This window comes from Passer montanus, unplaced genomic scaffold (genome assembly GCF_014805655.1).
Source record: "Passer montanus isolate IOZ18808 unplaced genomic scaffold, ASM1480565v1 scaffold125, whole genome shotgun sequence".
Classification (NCBI taxonomy): domain Eukaryota; kingdom Metazoa; phylum Chordata; class Aves; order Passeriformes; family Passeridae; genus Passer; species Passer montanus.
The window spans coordinates 1,222,249-1,244,261 of NW_024359278.1; the positions used below are offsets into that span (position 1 = coordinate 1,222,249).

Consider the following 22,013-nt stretch of genomic DNA (forward strand, 5'->3'; position numbering starts at 1 on the left):
CCTCAAAAACCAGCAACCACCAATCTTTCCACATAACTTTTTAATTATTTCTGCATGTGAGTTTTGGCTGTGCTCCAACATTGAAATCATTATGCTGTTTCAGAGTGTAAATAAGTGGGACTGGATTAATAAATTGTATGAAACATGGTGCCACACTTCATTATAATCCACTTATCAAAGTGGAAAAACCTTTTAGTACATAAAGTGCATCTGCTTTTAATTTTCATTTTGATCTTTTCTTTGTGTGTTTTCAGACACAAATGCACATTTTCAGGGAGGCTTTTAATGCTGCTGCCTGGCAGTTTCAAAGTTACTTCTGAGGATGGCAAAACAGCCTACCAATTTGGGATGTATAAGGAGAGGCATAGGATTGGATTATTCTCTCATAATTATAAACTGGGGTGCAATACATCACAAGGAAATCTGGCATAAGCAGAGGGCAAATTTTGTTTATCTATGTTAGTGACCTTTTTAAAATTTCCACTTTCTTCATGCAGATTTTGTCATTTTTACTTACAAAGTGTATTTCAGATGAATGGTCTTTGCCTTTAATCACTCTCATTTTCCCATGATGAAACAATTGCTTTTGATGCCAGTAGTGAAACTCACCTTTTCCAGAGTGCAGAAACACATCATGAGCCATGTGGAACTGCAGTTAAGCCCCTGCCATGGCTTTGCACTAGGGGACCACCACCCTCATCATCTCATTCCTTCCTTGACCTCTCCTGCAAGCCTCAGCTCCAGGAGCTGCTCCTGAGGACATTGGACTCTGTCCCTGGCTGATTTCTATCATTTTAATGAGCAAATTGCTGTATTCTATGAAGATTAGTCCAAAGTATTTTCGTGCTGTTGATACATTTCTTGTAAGCAATGACATCTCATTTCACATCAATTTGTATTAAATAGGTACTTGCAGGAAACTAAAATGAATTCAATCTGCTTAGTATTACTGGAATTCTAATTATGAAAAATGAACTCTTAAGAAAAAAAAAATCTGTGTCCAGACCTGCCTCTTGTGAAGTTAAATGGGAATAGACTGAGGACTTTCTGATTTTGTTCTTTTTAAATGAGTTGAATGCAGAGGGTGAGGACACATACCAGGGAGGAGCAGCAACTCTAATCCAGGGGGGAATTCTGGATATAAATTCGATATTAATTCGTCTTCAGTTTTCATTGAGCAAAAAAAAGTTGAAATAACAATTATCACAATTAGGCAAGGTGCTCTTTGAAAGTAATTATATTTATGCCTGAGTTATGATGTATTTATGTCCCAAGAAAATTATTTTTTCTATTGTCTTATGCCTCCTTTTTCATTTCTGTTCTCAGTAGCCACCATTACTGGGGCTGAAATTTGACACATTCAGTTTTACCTGAATATCCATTCCCTTGTAGAAAAAGGAAGGTCTGATCCCTTCAAGATGTCACTCTGGCATATGAATTACGTGTCTGAGAAGTTTTGTGTGCTTTAAAAGATGCCTACCTTGTTTGCTTTTAACTCCCAGTGGCAACTTTATATGTGTTGAAAATGTCAGATGCAGAGCAAGTCATCCGTGGCTTTAGTTGTTCAAGACCTAGGATGATTCCAGTGTGCAAGTTCACCCCTTCATATATTTCTGTGGCCAAGCAAATTGCAATTCCTGTGGAAAAGGTGCAGAAATGAGGGCATGGATCCAGCACCCAGCATGGTGGCTGTCACCGTGGCAGATTTATTAATCTCTTTTTTTATCTCTTAGAGGTCATTCTTGTGCCACAGTTGAGGTGTCATACCCAATGTGCCTGGGTGAGGGGAACCATGGGGGTTTTACTTGTGAGATGAGCTCCTGTAAAATTTGGGGCAATTAGGCCAAGCTTTGGTTTATTGGTGTTTTTGCTGCTGTGTGATGCTTTGCTCAGCCTCTTGAGGTTGGTTGAGTAAGCAAAGGATGAAGTGTTTGTTTTCAGGTCCTCTTTAGGGGTTTTTGGAGCAAGGGTTGGAGTGGACTGAGACCTGTGGCTCTGCAGCCATGAAATTCTGCACCTTCTTTGGGTAATGGTACTTGGAAAGATGTGCTCATCCAATTAAAGATGAAAATAGTGATTGTAAGTGGTGTAGTCTCTGAATTTACACTTTTTGGTTTAGATTGTTACAGTATTTTAACACTAAGCATACTGTGAAATTTCATTTTAATTGTCAGATCTTTTTTCTACAGCCCCCTAATCCTCTTTCTTCTTTCTTCAGATTTATCTGGGTGACAGAGAGCTGAGGTTCCTGATTAAAAACAAATGGAGAGAGAAAAAGAAGAAAATAAATAGGGAGACAAGTACATAGTTCAAAGGGTAAATCAGACTTCTTCTCAAAAAGTCAGCAAACAAATGCAGAGAATTTTTAAGTTCACTTTGGTGAGCATCTGATATTACTTTGGTCAACATTTCTGCATTTGGGATCTCAAGAGACTGTGCTAAAAAGTCTCTCTTGTGATGGTATTGCTTGCAGCCTTTAAAAGAAAATTATTATTGACCAGGGTTCTAGTGGAAAATATTTGACAACGTATGTGCTGGCAATATTTTAAATTGTTGCTATTATACATAATAATATTCATTATTATAAATTTAGCATATTTCCAGACTGAGCTGTAGTAAACTGTACATGAAAAATGCAGGAGAAAAATATGCTTTGAAGATAATGTGTCATTCACACAGAATAAAATTTGTGATCTGCTGAGCATGCTAAATGCAAGAGCACAGCAGACTTGAACATCAAAATGTTTGCAAAAACCAAAGGGCAGCTAGTTTTAAAAACAAAAAAATTAACAGAACATTTTCACTGAGATCAAGAGTTGGGGAAAGTTTAACTTTGTGAAACAAACAGCCTATTTTTCTAGTAATATAATTTATAAGTAGCATGCATCTTATTGAAGGAGTCAGCCTGGAATTACAGATTTTAAAATGGAGGTGCAAAACACAGAATTAATGCTGTGCATTTTGATTTTTCTGTCTATCCTGTGAGAAGTTATCTCTTGGTTATTACTGCAAAGACAATTTGTTACATTAATATATCAGCAGGATGGTGGGGCAGACACAGAAGTTTGGAGGAATAAATAAAGTGTACCAGGCTTCAGGTATACTTGCAAATATAAATATTTTTGTAGAGGTGAATAGTTTCAGTACAGTGTTCACTGAAGGAGCATGGCTCAGGGAGCCACAGAGTCATTCAGAAATCCTCACATTACCAACTAGTGCTCCATATTCCAGAATGCTCCCCCCACACCTCACTGTCAAACATTCCCTTAAATGAACTTGATATTTCACACAAATGTTATTTTACACTGAGTGCTTCCTGAAATCCAGTTGAAACAGTGAGCTATTTGTAGAGCAGGATACTACATCGTGTATCTGTGTAGCAGATTGGCTGACCATTTTATGTCAGCAAAAAATGGAAGGGCATTTCAGTTGCAATTTAAGATTTTTGCATTGCACTCATTTTAAAAAGTCTTTTCAGACCTTTTAGACCATTTCTTGTATGTTCAGATTTTCCATTAAAGCACCTGGAATTTTGTAGTATGTCAAGAATGCCTTAACAGATTTGTAGCATGGGAGAGCAGTATTAGCCATCATGCATGCAACATGATCTCTTGTAAATCTGCCTCTGCAGATAGCAGCATCTAGAAACTTCAAAATATTCAGTTGAAAATAAAACCAAACTGAAAATTTGGAAACTTGCTGTGAGAGAAAATGCTGCAAAGTATTAGATGTGTGATTTTGTCAAAACATCCTCTAAAGCTCAAATTCCACTCTCTGTATCACTGTATCCATTATAATCTAAAATCGAAAGTAATTGAGCTGAAAACTAGTTTCAAAACAGAAACAAAATTATTTCGCTCGATAGCAGGATTTTTTTGGTATTTGTAGATATTTTTCCTTGGTTTTCATCCAAAAGAGATTTCCAGTGCTGTGTGGTTTCACTGAATCAGAAATGCTTTGCAAAGATCAGGTTTTTCCTATTCCTCTTCTGTGCTAACAACATGCCCTTTGACCACCTGAAAAGGGAATTATCTTGTAGTCTGACATGTGGCTGTCTTCAGGTTTCCAGCAAGCTGAACTGAAAGATGGTCCTGAGGATGGTCTCAGCATCAGTTTGGGGCATATCGGAATGTTCCTGTTGGAATAACAGGATTGCTAGAGCACCACACAGAGGCTTGGAGGGGCTTTCAAAATTCTGCAGTGTGTTTTAAGCATGGCATAAGAAAATGTGCACGTGGACCTTAAATGTGAGGCGCTCACATTGCGCTCTCTCATCTCGCTGCCATGAGCAGGTTTCATCCCTGCTGGATGGTTTTCTCCTGCAGAAAATAGTAGCCTCTTTTGGGCTACATCCCATGCTCCCTTGCCAAATTTCCTCTCTCCTTGATCCCTCTCATCGGTGCCCTTTCAGTCTGCTTAAAATAGTGAGTGAGAATCATTTTTATAACTTCTCATCTCCTTTGCCAGGGTCACCAGACCATTCCAATTGTTGTTGTTAGCCTGGTCTCAGCCCAGTGTGGAGGCAAGCTTCCAGAGAACGTGAAGGAGCAGAAAGAAGACAGTCTCCATGTAAAGATTGGCAGAGCACTGGAGTCTGTGTTCTTAGGTGTGTGTGTGTGTAGGGAGTGGGTAAATGACAACTCAAAAAGTTTTGCATATGAAGTTTGTATTTTTTAAAAAGTTTTGCATTTTTGCATATATGTCTCCAGCATCTGGAGACACAACTCTCCTTGCTCCACTTCCAGGAAAAAAAGGGGAATCAGCTTTGTGTGTGTGGTCACCATTGGAGGAAGCTCTGGTAGCTCATCTGTGTGCCTGTGCTTTTAAAAAAGCCCTTGCTGGGTTTTGTGGACCCTGCAGGAAAGGGTTCTGTTCAGACTTAGTTTTTATCCCCTGCCATCAGTAATTTTAATATTCTTTGCTTCAGCGTATTCAATCAGGTGTAGCCATACCTTTAACTGCAGTGTAAATGTGCCCTGTGAAATCACATTTATTGGCTGAGCAGAGGAAATAATTCATTTAGAAGGTAAATGAGAAGACTGAAGAAAGAGTTACAGAACAGGAAAGGGGTAAAAGTCTCGAGGATGAAAGTAAGTTAAAAAAAAAGGTTGGAAAACAAATTTTATTGAAGGAAAGAAAAGGGAGGGGGGAGTAGAAAGTAAGGAGACTTTAGAAAAATATCATTAAAATGGCAGATAAAAAAAGAATCCAGTAGTATAAAATGGTAGAGAAAGTGAAAGATATCTTGGGACCTAGAAGTAGCAGAAGGTAATTTAGAATGAGAAGCAGGCAGGAAATATCCCAGATGTGATGAATATTTTGCCAAAGTCAAAACAAATTTTAATTAAGCCTCTAATTTATTATAAAGGAGGGAAAGCTCTTAAATTCTTGTTTCAGGGAAGAATTTAGATTATACCTATGCTATAAGCATGCTGTAATAATGTTAATAATAGACCAATATTGTCATCTTGTCAGATACTGGCTTGGTCTGCAGCTGAAAAGCGTGTTGTCTGGGAATTATAGGGTCTGTGGAGTAATAAGGGAGATAAACCCTGAATTTTGGGAAACCTTGAGATTCAATATCTGAAATGCAAACCCAGAGCATTCTCTATGTAAAATGAAGGGGCAGTATTCATATCTAAGTCCTGTACCATGGCTGTGGCATTTATAAGCTTATTCTGCTACATGTAAATCTCAACATGAGGAATCAGGTTTATTAGTTTACCGTGGCCAGACTGGACTGGTTTAAACAGAGCTGAGGAAGTTAATTATCCAGCGTCTCAGGTGGGTCTGGCAATGAGTAACTAGCCCTGGAGAGAGGCACTGGAGCTGTGCTGGGGGGACAGGTCCTGCTGGAGTGTGTGGATGGATGGCCGACTGGGAGGGACTGCCATAATCTCTTTCCCAGGTTGTTCGAACCAGTTCAAGAGCAGTAAAACAAGGTTATGTAATTGACATGTGATGTAGCCTAAAATAGTGACTGCAAACATAGGCTGCTGTTGCTGGGCAGTTGTCAACTGCTTTAAAAAAAAAAAAAAAGGCAAAAAAAAAAAAACAACCCAAAACAAAAAAAAGCGCCCTCAACTGTATACCAAATGGACATTTGAAATGAAGATGCAGTTCTCATTTCCATTGACTAGCAGGCTTTTTTTTTTATTGCAAGAAATAGGGACGTTGTGAAAACTGAAATTTGAAAAGAGTCGTCATCATACTTATGATGTTGATCTATTTGAGAGTACCTGCCTGCTGCAGATGGTGAAGTGAAAACCTCAGGTATATGCAGTTTGTCCCTTGATAGTGCGATACGACTCCTGTAAAACAGGAAATCCTTTTCTGGATGTGGAAAATTATTGTGGCAAATCATGCCAGCAATTTCATTTGTATACTGGCCATCAAAAGATAGAAATATTTCATTTTTAGTAATTGAAGGAGCTTATATGGATACAGAGACAAAACCTGGGAGGGTTTCAGAGCTGGTTTAAAGGAACACATCACATAGCTCAGTGAGCACAAATAAGAGGTTGGGATGTGCACATTTTGTGATTCCTTGGTGTAGGAGGCAAAGCCCTTCATTAGGGCTCTACCAGAAAGCAGAAAAACCTGGTGTTAAGTTCTGTTTGCTGACCAGATATTCCCGAGATGAGAGACTTGCTTTAGAAAGTCCTGATGATTTTTTGTAGCTTGTTTGCTTTGTCTTTAGCAGGGAAGGTCTGTGGCTCAGTTGGAAGGGATGCACAGGCAGAGCTTGTGCAGTCTGACAGGCTGGTGGGTAAAGGGAAGGGACAGTGTTAAGAAATAAATGTTATTTATTCCATAAGGCTTTTATATGTATCACTGCTGGGGAGATAATCTTCCCAGTTGGGAAATATTCCAGAACTTAAGCACTTATTCCAGCCCAGAAGCTGCAAAAGGGATCCTAGCTCTCAGCATGCAGATCTGCAAGGCAGAGCTGGAGGTGGCTTCCAGCTCCTCTCTCCCCAAACCTGGAAGAAGTCTTGGCTTTCTGGCTGCCTGCAGGGAGAAGACAACTCTGCCTGCAATTTTCTGAGTCAAAGTATTAATTCTCATTGTGGAGGAAGAAGGGAAATTGGGACATTTTATATGCATTTTGATGTGCCTCAGTAATACACTGTCTTAAAAGCTGAGCTTTTTTCAAGCTACTTTTGCTTCATTTGGTCCTCAGCTGCTGCTCCTGCTTTCTCACTTTGCCGTCCCTTTGTGAGACTTCCGCAGCCTTGGTACCCAGGGCACATTCCCGTTTCAGACATCAGACCCCGAGTGGATTTTGGACTTTTTCTTTGCTTCCCTCAGTGAATGTGTGTGTGTGTGGATCTAGAAGAGAACAAAGAGAGCTGCCTGCCCAGGTAAAAGCAGGAAAGAACATGTGGAAGGCAGCAGTGCCCCAGGAGAGGAGCCGGTCGTTAGTGACACACAAGTGAGCGTGAGTCAACAACCTAATGCCATTGCCAAAAGCCAGCTCTGGTCCAGGATTGCATTAGCAGGGCTGCTGTGTGTGCAAGATGCAGGAAATAACCATTTTATTGGCCTTAGTGATGGTGAAACTCAGCAAGAAAAATGTGCCCTGTTTTAGGAAAGAGGCTGGAGGAGAATGGGAGGAATTGACGACAGATTCAGGAAACATGACCTGCGAGGAGAGATTGAGAGAACTGGATTTGTTTAGCCCAGCAAAGAGATGGGGAATATAAATCTTTTGATAGGCAGGAGATTGTTGTAAGAAGGTGGTGATCTATTACTCTGAATGTCTATGGGGGGGACTATGAATATATCTTCCTGTCACAAAATATTCCTGTTTGCGGGAAATGTAAGGGGGAAAAACCACGACTTCAGGGGTGCCTATTCACACAGGGCTTGTAGGTTGTAGGGAAGTTGCAGAATACCTTTTCTCAGTAGATTTTAATACAAATAGAAAACTAAAAACCTGCCTGAACTGTTAAGCTAGTCTTATCATGCTTCTATGAGTGGGCTTGAATTAAACAGTCTTTGGGTCCTCTTCCAGCACTACGCTTTTCTCCTTACAAAATTTAACATTTGATCATAGTAGTTGCTATTTTAACAAGAGAACAAAAATGTAGAATACTCGTTAATGACTTGCAATTCCTGACTTAGACTTCAAAAAACTTGAGGGAAATAAATTTTTTTTTAGGAGGAAGATAAAACAGGAGGAATGTTTCAGAAATTTCTTTGCTTTTCTAATTTTGCCCTAGACAGGAACTGAAATAATACTGACAAGAAATATCTACATCTCATTCCTTCTGCAGCCTTACCTGTTGGGAAGCATGGCAGCCCTTGGAGTGCAGCAGTGCTCTGCACACATACAAAAGTTTATCTTAGCAAGTCAATTTTGGGGACTGGTGACTCAATCACTGTAGTGGAGTTTTAAAATGGGGAAAGGCACAACTTCTGCTGTAGCCTCATTTTGGCAGTAATTCCTAAGCCAAATAAGAACAGCTTTTTCTCCTCCCCTTCTTTATTGCTAAATTTTGCTTATTCAGGAAAACTCAGTAAGAGATAACACTGAATTTAATGAATACTTCCCTTTTGTTTTCTTTTTCAAGCCTGTAAAAGCAAGGAATTATAGAATTTTTCGAGGTGAGAGGGTTGGAAACATTAAAATATTTTTGTGTGTACATTTGGTTGTGTCATTTTGTGGTATGTGGTGGCACAATAACCTGGAAAATGCAAACTTGAGTATTCCTCTAGCTCTACTGCTAAGAGAAAAGATCTCACTTTCTTCTTAATGTAACTGCGTGTTACATATTCATTATTTATTTAGAACAGGAAAACTTTCCTCACATCTTTGGTATCTTTGTATTTCAGATGGAACAGGAATTAGCTGCTTTAAGTGCTCTTAATGATGGCATAAGTAAAAATTACTTTCATCTTAATGCATTTAGCACATGGGAGATGAGAATTCAATATCTGCTCTGTCACTTTCCAGCCCACTTGTGGGTGATTGAACGGGATAAAAAGAACAGCTGGATTAAGCTAAACACAAACTGCACAAGGCAGATCAATAAATCTCTTGAACGAGTTGGAGATCTCACAGCACAGAAACATCAGCCTCTCTTCAGGGTGGCCTCCTCCACCTCTTTGAGGTCCTGAAGAGCCCTGCAGGTCCTCAGAGCACTGCATCAATTCCAGATACGTCAGGTTTTGGTTTGATCCTGAAGTTGAGGGGCCTTTGTGAGGCACAGATGGGACATACTGATTTGTTATGGGTGTCTTTGCTTTGCTGACTTACTTTACAAAAGCAGTTTATTTGAAATGAACCCTATTTGATTGCATGGAAGACTGAAGCCTTTTTTTTTTCATTGTAGATGTTAAATGAAAAACTGTTCATTATTTTATAGCTGTACTCTGCATAGGGGGTTTGTTGGAATGTTGATCTATTCTGGCTTTTTAAAGTATTTTCAAGTTACTTTCATTAATGTAAACTTTATGATGGCTGTGGTTTTTAAGGAATGTCTAGAAATTTTAAAAATTGTGAAGATTTTGTTTGTTGTTTGCCTTGCTTACTGGAAAAGCTAGTTATAGATTTTGTACCATACATTACTACTCAGAAATGCATGATTCAAAAATTGATGAACCTTTACTAAGTTATGTTTTCTGAAAGTATTTGATCTAGAGTAGATAGGTCACAAAGCAATAATTGCAGGCTAACAAAAGAATTTGAAGGGTGATTTATGGAATATTCTGCTCTTGTGGAAATATTTCTTAGGAAGTCCCATTGTGACAGTGTTAGAATCAAACATTACCACAACATTTAAAAATGCAATCCAAGTAATTATCCTGGATTATAAATGGGAACTTTTGTATTAAACCCATTAGATTTTTAAAGCAGTAGTGAAAAATGTTGACTTAACAGGTATACATTTTTTTAGCACAAACTGCCTTCAGGGTAGTTCTGCAAAGGGGTTCATTTTGCAGTGTTGGAGCTGACTTGTCTTATTAATAGCCTGCACCCGCCTGTGGAAGCCTAAAAATGGTATTGCAGTAGTCTGATGTACAAAGGACATTGTACGAGTACTGAGCAACTGCACCTGCATTCCTGGCAGAAAATAACCATTTTTCCCTTCTCCCTCCAGAAAAAGAATTATATGCCAGTATTTGTAAGGACATGTAAACCATCTTTATGTGTATATAATAATTTTAAATGCTTTTGTTTTCTCCTTTTATGTTACTTCCGTGCTGTCTGTGTGGTGGTTCTTTAGGGGATGTGCTCAAGTCAGTTCAGAGCAAAAATATAAAGAGGAATTAAGTTGACTCTTTTCTTTCTTGTCTTTTTGTATTGATCACATAACAAAATAAGCATTGTGTGATACCCAGGTTTTCATTTTGTGATTAGCTGAGAATGTTGTATTTTTCTTGTTTAGCAGGCCTGCTTAAAGGCCAGCTGATAGATCCTGGTGCTGTCACTATATTGTACAACTTGATTGTATGCCTTGTGTTACTTACTCTTCAATTATTTTGAAGTTTTGTTATTTTTCATCTGTGTCACAGTGCTAGGTAAAGTCCCTTAATAAAACCCTTCCTTGCCCATCTGCTTGTTCTTTAAACATCTAAAGCATTATCTAAATGACGATACCTTTGTGATACTACTGTAGCACTTCACTCACTCAAATGAGATCGTTTTTCTTTGTGTGAGATGCTCAGAAGAGATTCGAGAAAAATCCCAAGTTTCAGTTCACTGTCTAGATACATTGTAAGGCTGAAAGGAGGACAGGTGCAGAGATAGAAAATGACTTAGCTGAAGTTTTCAGGCAAATTCCTGAAAGAGCCCAAAGCAGAAGCCAGGTCTCCTGTGTCCCATGAATATTCTCTTTATCTTTCCCAAGGAAGCAAATGAGTTTTGTGGAAAATAGCTTGGCAGACATATTTTATGCCTCTTGTCCTACATCAGCTCTGTCCCCTTGTGGTTTTATCTGCATCTTCATTCCCTCTCCCTGCACGTCAGCCCCTGCTCATTCCAGTGCAGCTCTGCTCCTGACTTCTTCCAGGGCTTCCCCTCCTCTCCTACAGCTGCTCTTTCCTTTGGTCGTTGGCTGCAACTTCATTTGCACATCTCTTGGGTTTGTGCACATTTGTTCTGGCCACCCCAGATCCCTGTGTGCCACGTCTGGATCAAGGCAGCTAAAAGAATCTCCTCTCGCTTCTGCTGTCACGCTACACCAACCCTTGCAGCTTCCTTTGTTCTTCCACATTAAATTCAAGCACCTGGCTTTGAAAAGGCCACAATGATAGTGCCCTTGCCTGAGACACTGCATTGGTTTGCTCCACCTGTGTTCCTCCATGGAGCAAAATGCCTTTTGAGTCCCAAGTTCTGAAATGCCAGCCTGTTTCCCTGGTTGCTGTGTAGTTCCCTTCTGCATTAAATACCTGCTGTCTCTTCAGGAGTGCTTCTGTGAGGCTTTACAGAAATTAAATAATATAGTTGTGACTTTAGCCTGGTTGAAGAGAGTGGAGTATATGGGGAAAGTTTACCTCTGCTGTGCATTTCTGCTTTATATCCTGAACTTCTTGAGCACGAGAATGTGCTCAAACTTAGAGCTGTTAGACTGCTCTGTGATACAGCACACCTAAGAAGATCTCAAAAATCTCAAATCAGTTGTTTGTTTTTCGCTAGAAGAAAAATTCCAGTCCTGTTTAGGAAAAAAAAAAAAAGTAATGAGTTCTCTCTTGAGGGTGACACCAAAACTCCTTCCCAAATTAAAATGAAGAGATGCTCATAATAAACACCCATGATAACTCACCAAGATCATTTGGAAAGGGTAAAGAATGGAGTTTGAAGTCTCTTCAGTAATAAGAATCTCAAAATGAGAACAAAGCAGCAGAGAAGAACAAATTGGAATTATGTAAATACAGCCTCTAATAATAATACATTTTATTTTTGCTTCATTCAGGCCAGCACAATTACCTGTGTGCGGGAAGGAACGACTGTATAATTGATAAGATTCGGAGGAAGAACTGCCCAGCCTGTCGATTACAGAAATGTCTGCAAGCTGGAATGAATTTAGGAGGTAAGCAGAATATTAATAGTTCAGTCTCTTAATTTGATTAGCTGAAAACATTGGAAATGTGCAGCCTTTTTATAGTTCTGGCAGCTGCATAATCTCAGAAGTTTTAAAGTGGGATTATCCTGAAAAAGTGCTTAATAGCTGATAAACTCTATTGTCATTCTAAATTGGGGTTTGGAGGTGCCTATTTTATGGCACAGAAAAAAGAAAAGTGGGTGTTTTATGATGACAGTAATTTTAGTAGAATACCATAAGGTAAAAATGTTAAGGTTTCAACTATTGCATAGTTTTTTGTATTTTTTTTTTTTTTAATGAGCATTCTCCTGAATACTGAAAAACGTGTTACACCATCGTGAAAGCAAATTCGCACATAGTGAAACCTCTTAACTTCTTTGGTGCTTATTCAGCATTTTTCTTGATTTTTTTTCTGTGACTGTAAGAATGTGCGATAATTTTGATGATGTTACTGCATTGTTCGTATACCAACAACAGCAAGGAAAAATGTTTTTTACTAATTATCAAAAGCATACGGAAAACAATGTGATAACAAAATTTATAAGAGGTTTTTTCCTGTTCTAATCTTTCTTTGGTAATGGCTATGTGTTTCTGTCTGTGCTTCAGTGGATTTCCTGTCTCAAACCTGAGCAAATACTCTTACAAATGCCTTTTTTCCACCACTCCTGTGTTTAAGATGTTGTCTGTGAGCAGGGGTTTGGATACTGCTGCAGGTCCTTTCCCTGATCTACAGGGTTACCCTTCCCTTAGAGTGGTTTCACTGTGCAGAAAATTACAACATGGTCACATTAATTCCTCCATATCTCAAAATTAACTTTTTGTCCTCCTGGACCTATTCTCCTAGCAGCTGAGTTTAGTTCTACAGACTGAGCTGCTTTGTCTTTCATAGGTTATGTGCAAAATCCTGGTCCCTGCCTGCTGCCTTTTTCTACCTCCCAGACTTCATTTTTCTGTCTCCTGGCAGAAGTACTCAAAAAAGCCACACCTTACTTTTTCAGAGTAGCCCAGTTAGGCTCTCTTTCAACCCCCTTCCCAATTTTGAGATACTACATTGCATCCTAGGCCCCTTATTTCCTTTTCCCAAGGGAAAACAGGGCCAGATTATGGCGTGCTGGGGAGGTGACAGCTTTCCCTTGGTCTTGATCTGCACTGTTCAACCTGCCAAGGGAAACAAAATGCCTTTGTTTGATGAAGCAGGAGCTCCATGGTAGCAGCTCCTTCATCCCAGAAAACTAGTGCTGAAAATCATTGTGGAGCAGGGAGGTCAGCTCTCTGCAGTGCTGGGAATATTGCTGCATTCTGCTGGCAGCTGGTGTAGGGCATTCCTCCTGGATGTGCCCTGTGCAGTGCCAGTGGAGCTCCCGCAAAACCCAGGGCTTGAGAACCTTAGGAAACAGCAGCAGGAGACACTTCATCTGCAATGTCATGAGTTCATCCCTGTGATGTCCAGGTGGGTTTCAAAGGATGTGTTCACATTATGTCCTCTGCAGAAAAGCAAGGAGGAGGGAAACTTTGCTAGAGGGGGCTCCTTCTTTTTTTCTTTTTTTCTTTTTTTTTTTTCTTTTTTTTTCATACTGGGTGGACTGGGTGGAATGAGGAGTCCATTGAAAAATCCTCTCTTTTGTTGGAGCTTGGTAGACTGCTGGAAATCATAATAGCTTTGGGTCCCTCACTACAAGAAAGATGTTGAGGTGCTGGAGCAAGTCCACAGAAGAGCAGTGAAGGTGGTGAAGGGTCTGAAGCATAGATCTGATGAGAAGTGGCTGAAGTAGCTGGGTTGTTTAGCTCCTTAAAAAAAGAGGCTCAAGGGAAGCCTAATCACTCTCTACAACTGCCTGAGGAGGGAGTAGCAAGATGTTGATCAGTTGGTCTCTCCTTATATGAAACAAGCTACAAGATGAAAGAAAATGGCCTTAGGTTGTACCAGGTGAGGTTTAGATTGGATTTTAGGAGAAATACCTTCATTGAAAGGTTGGTCAGACACTGAAGTGGGCTGGCCAGGGTGGAATTACCATCCCTGGAAGTGTTCAAAAAACATGCAGATGTGGCACTTGGGGGCAAGGCTTAGTGGTGAACTTGGCAGTGGTGGGTTAGCAGTTGGACTCGATGTTCTTAGAGATCTTTTCCCAACTTTAATGTCTGTGACTTTGACCTGGAAGGCCAAGTCTGCCTCTGCAGTGTACAGCTGGCATGCAGTTGAGATTTGCAGTTCAGCTGTTTCAGTGATTTTCATCTCAACAGCACAGAGAAACTTCAGGGGAAATTCTCACTCCTGATTTCATCCCTTTATGCCACATAAAGGAGCCAAAATGTGGTAAAGGAGGTCCTTCCGTCACTGCCATGAATGAGATGGCAGAGGAACAGTTCTGGATTTCCATGCACTGCAGTGCCTTCTGCTTGGTCAAAGAGGGAAAGTGCAGGCTGGAGGGAGAGGTAAAGCACTCTCAGCCCAGAGGCAGCATTGCTGTTTAGAGAGCCTCAAGGGCTCCCAAATCGTGCTGATGGACCTTCCAGCCTTTGAGCCAGCCCAGCTCTGGCAGGAAATGCTGGGAACTTAAGGACTTTTCTCTGCTTAGGCCATCTGTCTCCAGTGGTGAGCTCTGCATGGGGCATCAACAGCATCTCAATTTTGGGAGCTTCTGTGTGCTGTTGCAGGGCATTTCTGATATGTTGGAGTTCACAAAAAAAAAATGGAGGTGGAAATGATAAAAAGATATATTAATTCATATTTAATAACTGTGCTTTCATATAAAATGCCAAGTTTGGTACTAAACATTTTTTCCATATTTAGCTTGAAGAGAATGAGTAAGGTCATATTATGAAGATACATTGTGGGTAGTAGTTTCATGTGGTCAGTCTGTTTTGCCAAGCATATACATTACTCCAGTAAAAATGGGCTTTTTACCTGTTTCTAGCTTGGACTTAGAGGTAAAATGGGCAAGTATGTTATTAAGTAGTATGAACAGAGAAGGTAAAAATTAATTTATAAATGCAACTTAAAGATCTCTTTGCAGCAGAGTAACTCTGTAGCTGCGACACACTGCACTGTGCTCTTGGTGGAGCAGGGCCAAGCTCAGCTCTCACCCTCCAAAGAAAAGCAAATGTAAAAACAAATCCCAAATTGTATCAGAGGTGCTGATGTGCTTGGTTCATGAGAAATAAAGTAAGATGATAAGCAAAATGGTCATCAGCATAGCTCAGGGCTAGAAAGTCTGCAAGTTGCTGAAACCATGGGCATTTATTTTCTGCTTGTACATAACTATGATGTTTTATCCCCTCATTTAAAGGAAAAGAAAAAAAAAAAAAAAACAAAAAAAAAAAACTCCAGTGGATCCAGAAGAAATGCTGGATTAGGGAACAAGGTCATGGGCTGGAAAGGAACTTGACTCTCATTTGCCACCCTCCCCATGTGCAGACAAACCTCCAGTGGATCCAGAAGAAATGTTGGATTAGGGAACAAGGTCATGTCTCCCATGGGCTGGAAAGGAACTTGACTCTCATTTGCCACCCTCCCCATGTGCAGATGGGAGTGAAGGTGGACAGGCTGCCCCCACACAGCTCCTCCCACTTACTGAAATAGTGGGGTTATGAAGCAAATTTTGTAATTTCACAGTTTGAGATTGTCTTCCTGCTCTTACTGAAGATAGTAATCTCTATAATGGAAAACTGGAAATCAGAAATAGTGTTCCATGTTTCCTGCAGCACATGTTTGCACAATCTCTGATTAATCTACTGATCTTTTTTCTTAGGGTTCTTTTTTCTCTTTTGGTAATATTCTTTCTCAATATTTTTTAAATAGTAAAATAGAGTGCTTTTGTACTTTGTCAGTCTTTCCGTTTTGTTTTGATGGCATGACTTCTACTTTCCAGCATGCTAATTTTTTTTTCTAAATTAAAAAAAAATATCATTATTTTGACTGGTGGCAGCATGCCATGATTAGGCACCTTGTAAAAAATATGTGTAATTCAGTGATACAAAATGCACCTTTTTGTGAAAGCTCAGCCAAAATAATTTGGCAGTTCTATTGTTTACCTCCACGTTTTGTTTGTTGAAATATTGGAGCATTTTCTAAGCTCTTACATCCTTTAATAATCTTTAGAAAATTATTCATCAAGTCAGCAAATAATTTACCTAATTATGTTATTGTCTCCATTTTTGTTTTGATTTTATAAGAATCTGCAACCTGTAATTTCTGCAAAGCTGAAGTTGCCAAGTATCACATTAAATCATCCTTCTCATTTCTAGAAGGTATGTGTGTGCTCTGCAGACAGCTATATCCCGTTTGGCAAGTAGGATTCCAAAACTTTTTTGGGAATCATATTTTGTTTGTTGTTTTATTATCTTTTTTTTTAACTCCAGTGACATATGCTAGGCTTAATTGTTGGAAGAGATTCAGAGTGAGCAACTGCACTATGAAGGTATGCTGGCCCATTTTTGGTTTATGCTCTTTTCAAGATTCTGTAATTAATTTTCAGTTAATTACGGACCAGAGCGACTTCACGGATTTGGGAAGTTTCTCCCAGCATACGCTGTGATTGGATTTGGCCAGGCTCTTGCTATCGCACGAGACGTTTTCGTTTGGCTCCTGCCTCGTGCTGCTGTTCCTCAGTTGTGTCTGTCCCCGTGGTGGCACTGGGGGTGTCACAGTGACACCTTGGCACGGGGTCTTATGCCACCACCAGCTGCGTCCTGTAAGGCAGCAGCGCCTGGGATGTGCCCTGCATTGCCACCAGGGTGGCACAGAGCCTCCTGTGTCACTCCCATGTGCTGGAGCCTGGAGAATGGGAATGTTTCATGTGGCGTCACTTGAGGTGACTGCCACCCTCCTTCCTGGGCAGATTGATCCTCACACCTTGGTTGGAACCTGGTGGCCAGGCATCCCTCCCTGTTCTGCATATTCAGAGAAGGTTCCTCTTCTGCCATGGGATGTGCTGTACGTGCGGAGGGGACAGAAATGTGTGGAAGGATCAGCACCATGCAGGGCTGGAATCCTTCCCTGCCTCAGCTCCCCTGTGAAGCACTGCCGAGACTTCCCAGGATTGGTATCCCACAGCAGTGAGGAGCAGCTTGCTCAGGGACCCTTTGGATCTGGAAGGGACATAAAATAGATTTCACCTTGCAAATTACACAGTTCATCATTCTGTCTGCAGAGGCTGCCTGTGAAATCCCAGTCTTGGGTCCGCATACATTTACATATGTAAGACACTTTGTGCACAAGATGCTGGGTGTGATTTGTAGGCTTCACTGGCAGATACCCTTATTTTTTATATATTGAAATATTTCAATAATCTGAAAAATAGGTTAATTAAGATGAACAGTAATAAGATATCATACTTCAGCTTTTTGCCCAGCTTACTGTTTTCTATTTAAGAACTCATACTAGTAACATTTTAAATTGCACTATTAATTTCAGTTATTGGAGCTTATAGGGTTTATATTATCATTGTTCGTATCTTTTTGAGAAAAAAAAAAGAAAGAAAAAATCTGAAAACCTGGGGAAAACATAAATACAGCAGAAGTGTATCCTCTTATTTTTCTTTAGAATTTTCTACGAACCATGATTTCATAAATTGTAAAGGAAAATAAACCCCTTTTTGTAAGGCACAAGCAATTTGAGGTATACATATGGTTAGATTTTATTTTTCATTTAAACTTTAACTGCAAAGTATTTTGAAATGCCATTAACTTTAATGCATTTTTATTTGCATTTATTATGTAGCATTTTCTTCTGAGGGAATCCAGTCAATAATTTTTTTGCTTGAACATTCAACTGGGTTTTTATCAGTTCTTTCAACAGACCTTTAAAGACACCAGCAGGTTGGAAAAGACCTCTAAGTAATAAACAATACTATTTAAGTAATAAGTTACAAACAAATAAATAATATTTAAGTAAGTAATAAGTAATAGATAAAAATAAGTAATAGATAATTTGCCTGTTGCTTATAAACCTGCCATTGAAGATGTTATAGGAGCCAGTTTGTTCAGCAGTTAACTTTTCCTGCTTACTCCATGTGTAGTGCTCTTGCCCTGCTGTTGGTGTGACCCTCTGACTTTCCAACTTGAATAATCCTCATAAATGGAATGTTTATATTGGATGTTAGGAAAAGTTTCTCCACTGAAAGAGCAGTCAAGCTTTAGAAGAGGCTGCCCAGGGAAGGATGTTTTCCTTCAGAAACCATGTAGATCTGGTGTTTATAGACATGGTTTAGTGGTGGACTTGGCAGTGTTGGGTCAATGGTTGGACTCAATGATTTTGAAGGTTTTTTCCAACCTAAACAATTCTGTGATTCTTAAGTATTGTAAATAACTATGAAAACAGTCATATGCAACAACTATTAAGAAATTATTTGTGAATGACAGTTAAAAATGCAGAATTTTGAAGAGGACTGGTAATGTCAGAGTAATCTTTTGGGCATCAATTAAAAGCAATATTGAAAGTGTGTCCTTGTATTTGGCATTTTACATGATGATTTTATTCTGTGTGCAAAGGCAGCTGGAGAAGATGCACTGTAGGGGTTCAAGAGTCCACACCTCACATCCAGCAGTCCCTGATCAAACTCCTAATCGGGTTCATGCTTTGTTTTTTCACGTTTTCCTGGTTCCAGCTCTCCCTTCTGCAAGCACCAGCTGCCAGCAACATTTGTCTTGTCTCCAGGAAAAGCCTTTCAGGCTTTCGGTGGGGGGCTGCTGCACTCCAGACTTCCCATTCTATCTTCGGGACTCTCCACTGTACCATTCAAGGCACAGCACCCTTGGTTGTCAGCAAAGGAGCCGTATCCCTGCTGGGCTCCTGCTGGGTGTGTGTGTCCCAGCCTGCCTCATGTCCTGCAGTGGTGCTGTGCACACAGTCTCTGGGGGTGCTGTCTGATTTTAGCTGTGCAGCACTCCCTGTGCAGGCTCAGAGCCTTCTCTTTCCCCAGAGCTTCACATTCTGCACATGGTGCCTTGCTTTGGTTCAAAACACAAGATGGGTGATCCTTTTCTGAGAGGAAGATTTTCAGCATTTCTCAAAGTTGTTACGTGCAGCTCTTGGTGGTGTTTTGTTTTTTCCTGAATCACCAAATTATCACTTCCACAGTGATATTATTATTACAGTTTCCTTCCACAGTGCTGTAAGTCCATATCCTTTTTATTCTTCCTCACAGTAAAAGCGTAGTCTTTGCTGTGAAAATCTGCCTGTGTCTCCTGTTCCTCTTTTTCCAGAGCTGCTGGTTGTCACCAGAACCCTTTAGAAACCTGTCCCTGTGGTTTGTGATGATGTGTTTCCATTACTCACTTCCCCATCATGAGAGAAGCTGTAGGAGCAGGAGGAACTTGTCCTTTTCACCGAGCTGTTGCTTCAGAGAATTTCCACCTGAATAACAGGGCATGAAGATTTAACTTCCTATGCTTGCAACAACCTTGGCCAAAGTAGGGTGGGCTCACAATGCTGAATTGTGGTTTTTGTTATTAACCTTATTTTCTGCTTTTTTCTCCCCACCAATTCTCAAGTGCATTTTCATTTTTTGTATCTGTGCTTTCCATTTTTTGGATCTGTGTTTTGCTAAAATAAGTGTGAGGTGTGGCAGGCATACCTGGCTCAAAAAGCAGCCCTTGGAGTCCAGTGGCAGTAGAAAGAACGTTTCCCAGCAGGTTATGAAGAGAACTTTGAGCACATTTAAGCCTTAGAAATACACAGCAGCAAGAAGCTGGTGTTTAACAAAGAGGGAGGCAAGGTGAAGCCACTGGAGGGAGTGTTTCTAAATCACCCAGTGCACATCTTCCTGCACACTGTGGCTGCTGATTTGTGTGCTTTTGTGGTTCTCTGCCATCAGCTTTCTCAGATCATACAGATGGGTGATGGTAGAGATTTGCCATTACCCCAGAAAATGGTTGATATTAGAGTGTTTTCACTAATGTTCAGGGTGATTTATTGAAGCAGGAGATTAACAGGGCTATACTCTTTTTTCTTTTTTAATGACTAATCATGAACTAGATGGTGAAAAATATGGCCAAGATGACTGCAGAAGATAAACAGCCTGGTCGTATTTCACAGGTAGCTTTGCTGTTCTGGGAAGTGGGGTAGATAATTTCTAGAAGATGAGAGACAGACCAGCAGCATTCAATATATTAGGAGTAAGGTCATTTGACAGAAATCTGAGTTGATAATAACAGGGGATATGGAAGTCATAGAGATGAGGAGACAAAAGATCTCACAATTTTTGTTGCTTAGTGGGGGGGAAAAAAACCAAGTGGGAGTGTGGTAATGACATACCCAGAAAGACCACAGAGGGAAGGGCAGCACTTACAAAGCTTAGTTCGAGCAAGAACGAAAATGAAACACTCTTCAGCATGGAGTGGAAGTCTGAGCGCTCAAGATATAGAATGAGAGGTGCCGTGACAGAGTTTGGTTTTGAAGGACTCTGAAACACTTGTTAAGAACCTTTGTCTCCAATGTAAATATGAAGTTTTATACATAGTAAGCATCTGTCGGGGTTTTATCATGTTGCGATCAGGATGGAGGGCACATAAATCATGTAACAAACATGGAACATTGGGTATCAACCCAAATAAAAGCAAGAGAGAAGACTTGGATGAGGAGTGCCTTGCAGAAGGCTGCATGGGAATGGGAGAAACGTTGTTGCTTGGCATAAGGCAGAAACAAGCAACAATGGCCAAGAGTACTCAGTCTGGTGCAGTCAAAATCTGTTCTCTAAAGTTTCCTTAACTTTCTTTTTAATCAAATTATTACCAATGCTCACAGTTCAAGCTGCTGGTGTTTCATTCCAACAGGTGTCTTGGAGTTGTAGGTGATCTCATCTTCACGTTTGTTTTTCACATTTTACAGCTTGTCTTTATTTTATGACAAATAGAATAATCAAAAACACTGATGCATTTAGTAGACAACTCTTAGCTCAAGAATTATTGAATTTGCCATATGCTTGAAGAATGAATAAATAATCAGTAAAAAATTAGGTTTGGGAGCATCTGAAAAGGACTGATTAAGATTGGCTTTCATCAACATTATAATTTACTTTTGTAAGCCTTTTTTTAAGGCTTTGTTTATTGGATGATTTAAATATTTAGTAAATACATTTCTTTTGAAATTAATGAAGAAGTACAAGAGAGAGTTTTATATACCAAAAATGTTAGATGTGAGATTGTGTTATGTGATCTTGGGATTTAATATGCAATATATATGGGGGGAAATTTTCATACTTTAGCCATTTCTCATTAAAAAGCTTTATCAAAACCAGCTTGATTTGATTTTAACAGGAAACCACTAATTGGCATTTGGTGAAAGTTGTTCCCACACAGGGAGGAGTACCCCTATGAAACTGTTATTTTTCATTTAATTATCACTTTGAGGATTGCTGAGAAACAAGCAAATGTGTTAGACATTTTCCCTGACAACCTAAATATTCCTGTAAAATGTACTTAGAATCTTGGCTTTCTTTTGTCACTTTTGTCCGCTGTCTCTTCATGAATGATTAGCCTGAAACTCAACTTCAAAAAGGATTAATTCCTCTGTCTCTTACCCAAACACTCCCCAGTGCTCATCACTGTCCCACATGATAGACAGGTGGGTAACCTGAGCTTCACCCTTGGGTCAGACCTCAAAGTATACGAGATTTGCTCTGAGCTTTCACCTGAAGATTTTTGAGACAACTGCTGTGTGCAAACATTGGTGTGAGGTGCCACCTCCCTGCAGGTGCTTGCATTTCACTGCTCAGTATCTCGAGCTGTAAGTGTAATCAGAAGAAAATGTGGATTTTTCATTAAAATATCATAAGATTTTTCATGAAGTGGGCATGTAATTACTCAGTATAGATTGTTCTTCCAGAGTGGTTCCTTGTTATACTGAAAGGACATCTGGAGTAGAGTCCTGTTGAGATTCCAGTAGTAATTGTCATGATTACAAGTATAACAAAATAGGGAGTAAATATGTAAACCTACAAATTTGGATCAGAACTCAAAAGCATC

General features: G+C 39.8%; 1 protein-coding gene across 2 annotated transcripts in view; it reads left to right on the forward strand.

Annotated features, from left to right (window-relative positions):
• The window catches only part of NR3C2 (nuclear receptor subfamily 3 group C member 2), a 189,192-nt gene that overhangs the window by 127,314 nt on the left and 39,865 nt on the right, over positions 1-22,013 (forward strand). For both annotated transcript variants that reach the window (XM_039698427.1, XM_039698426.1), the window contains one exon: positions 11,922-12,038. In XM_039698427.1, the coding sequence (XP_039554361.1) occupies positions 11,922-12,038 (117 nt within the window). The remainder of the gene's footprint in view (positions 1-11,921; positions 12,039-22,013) is intronic.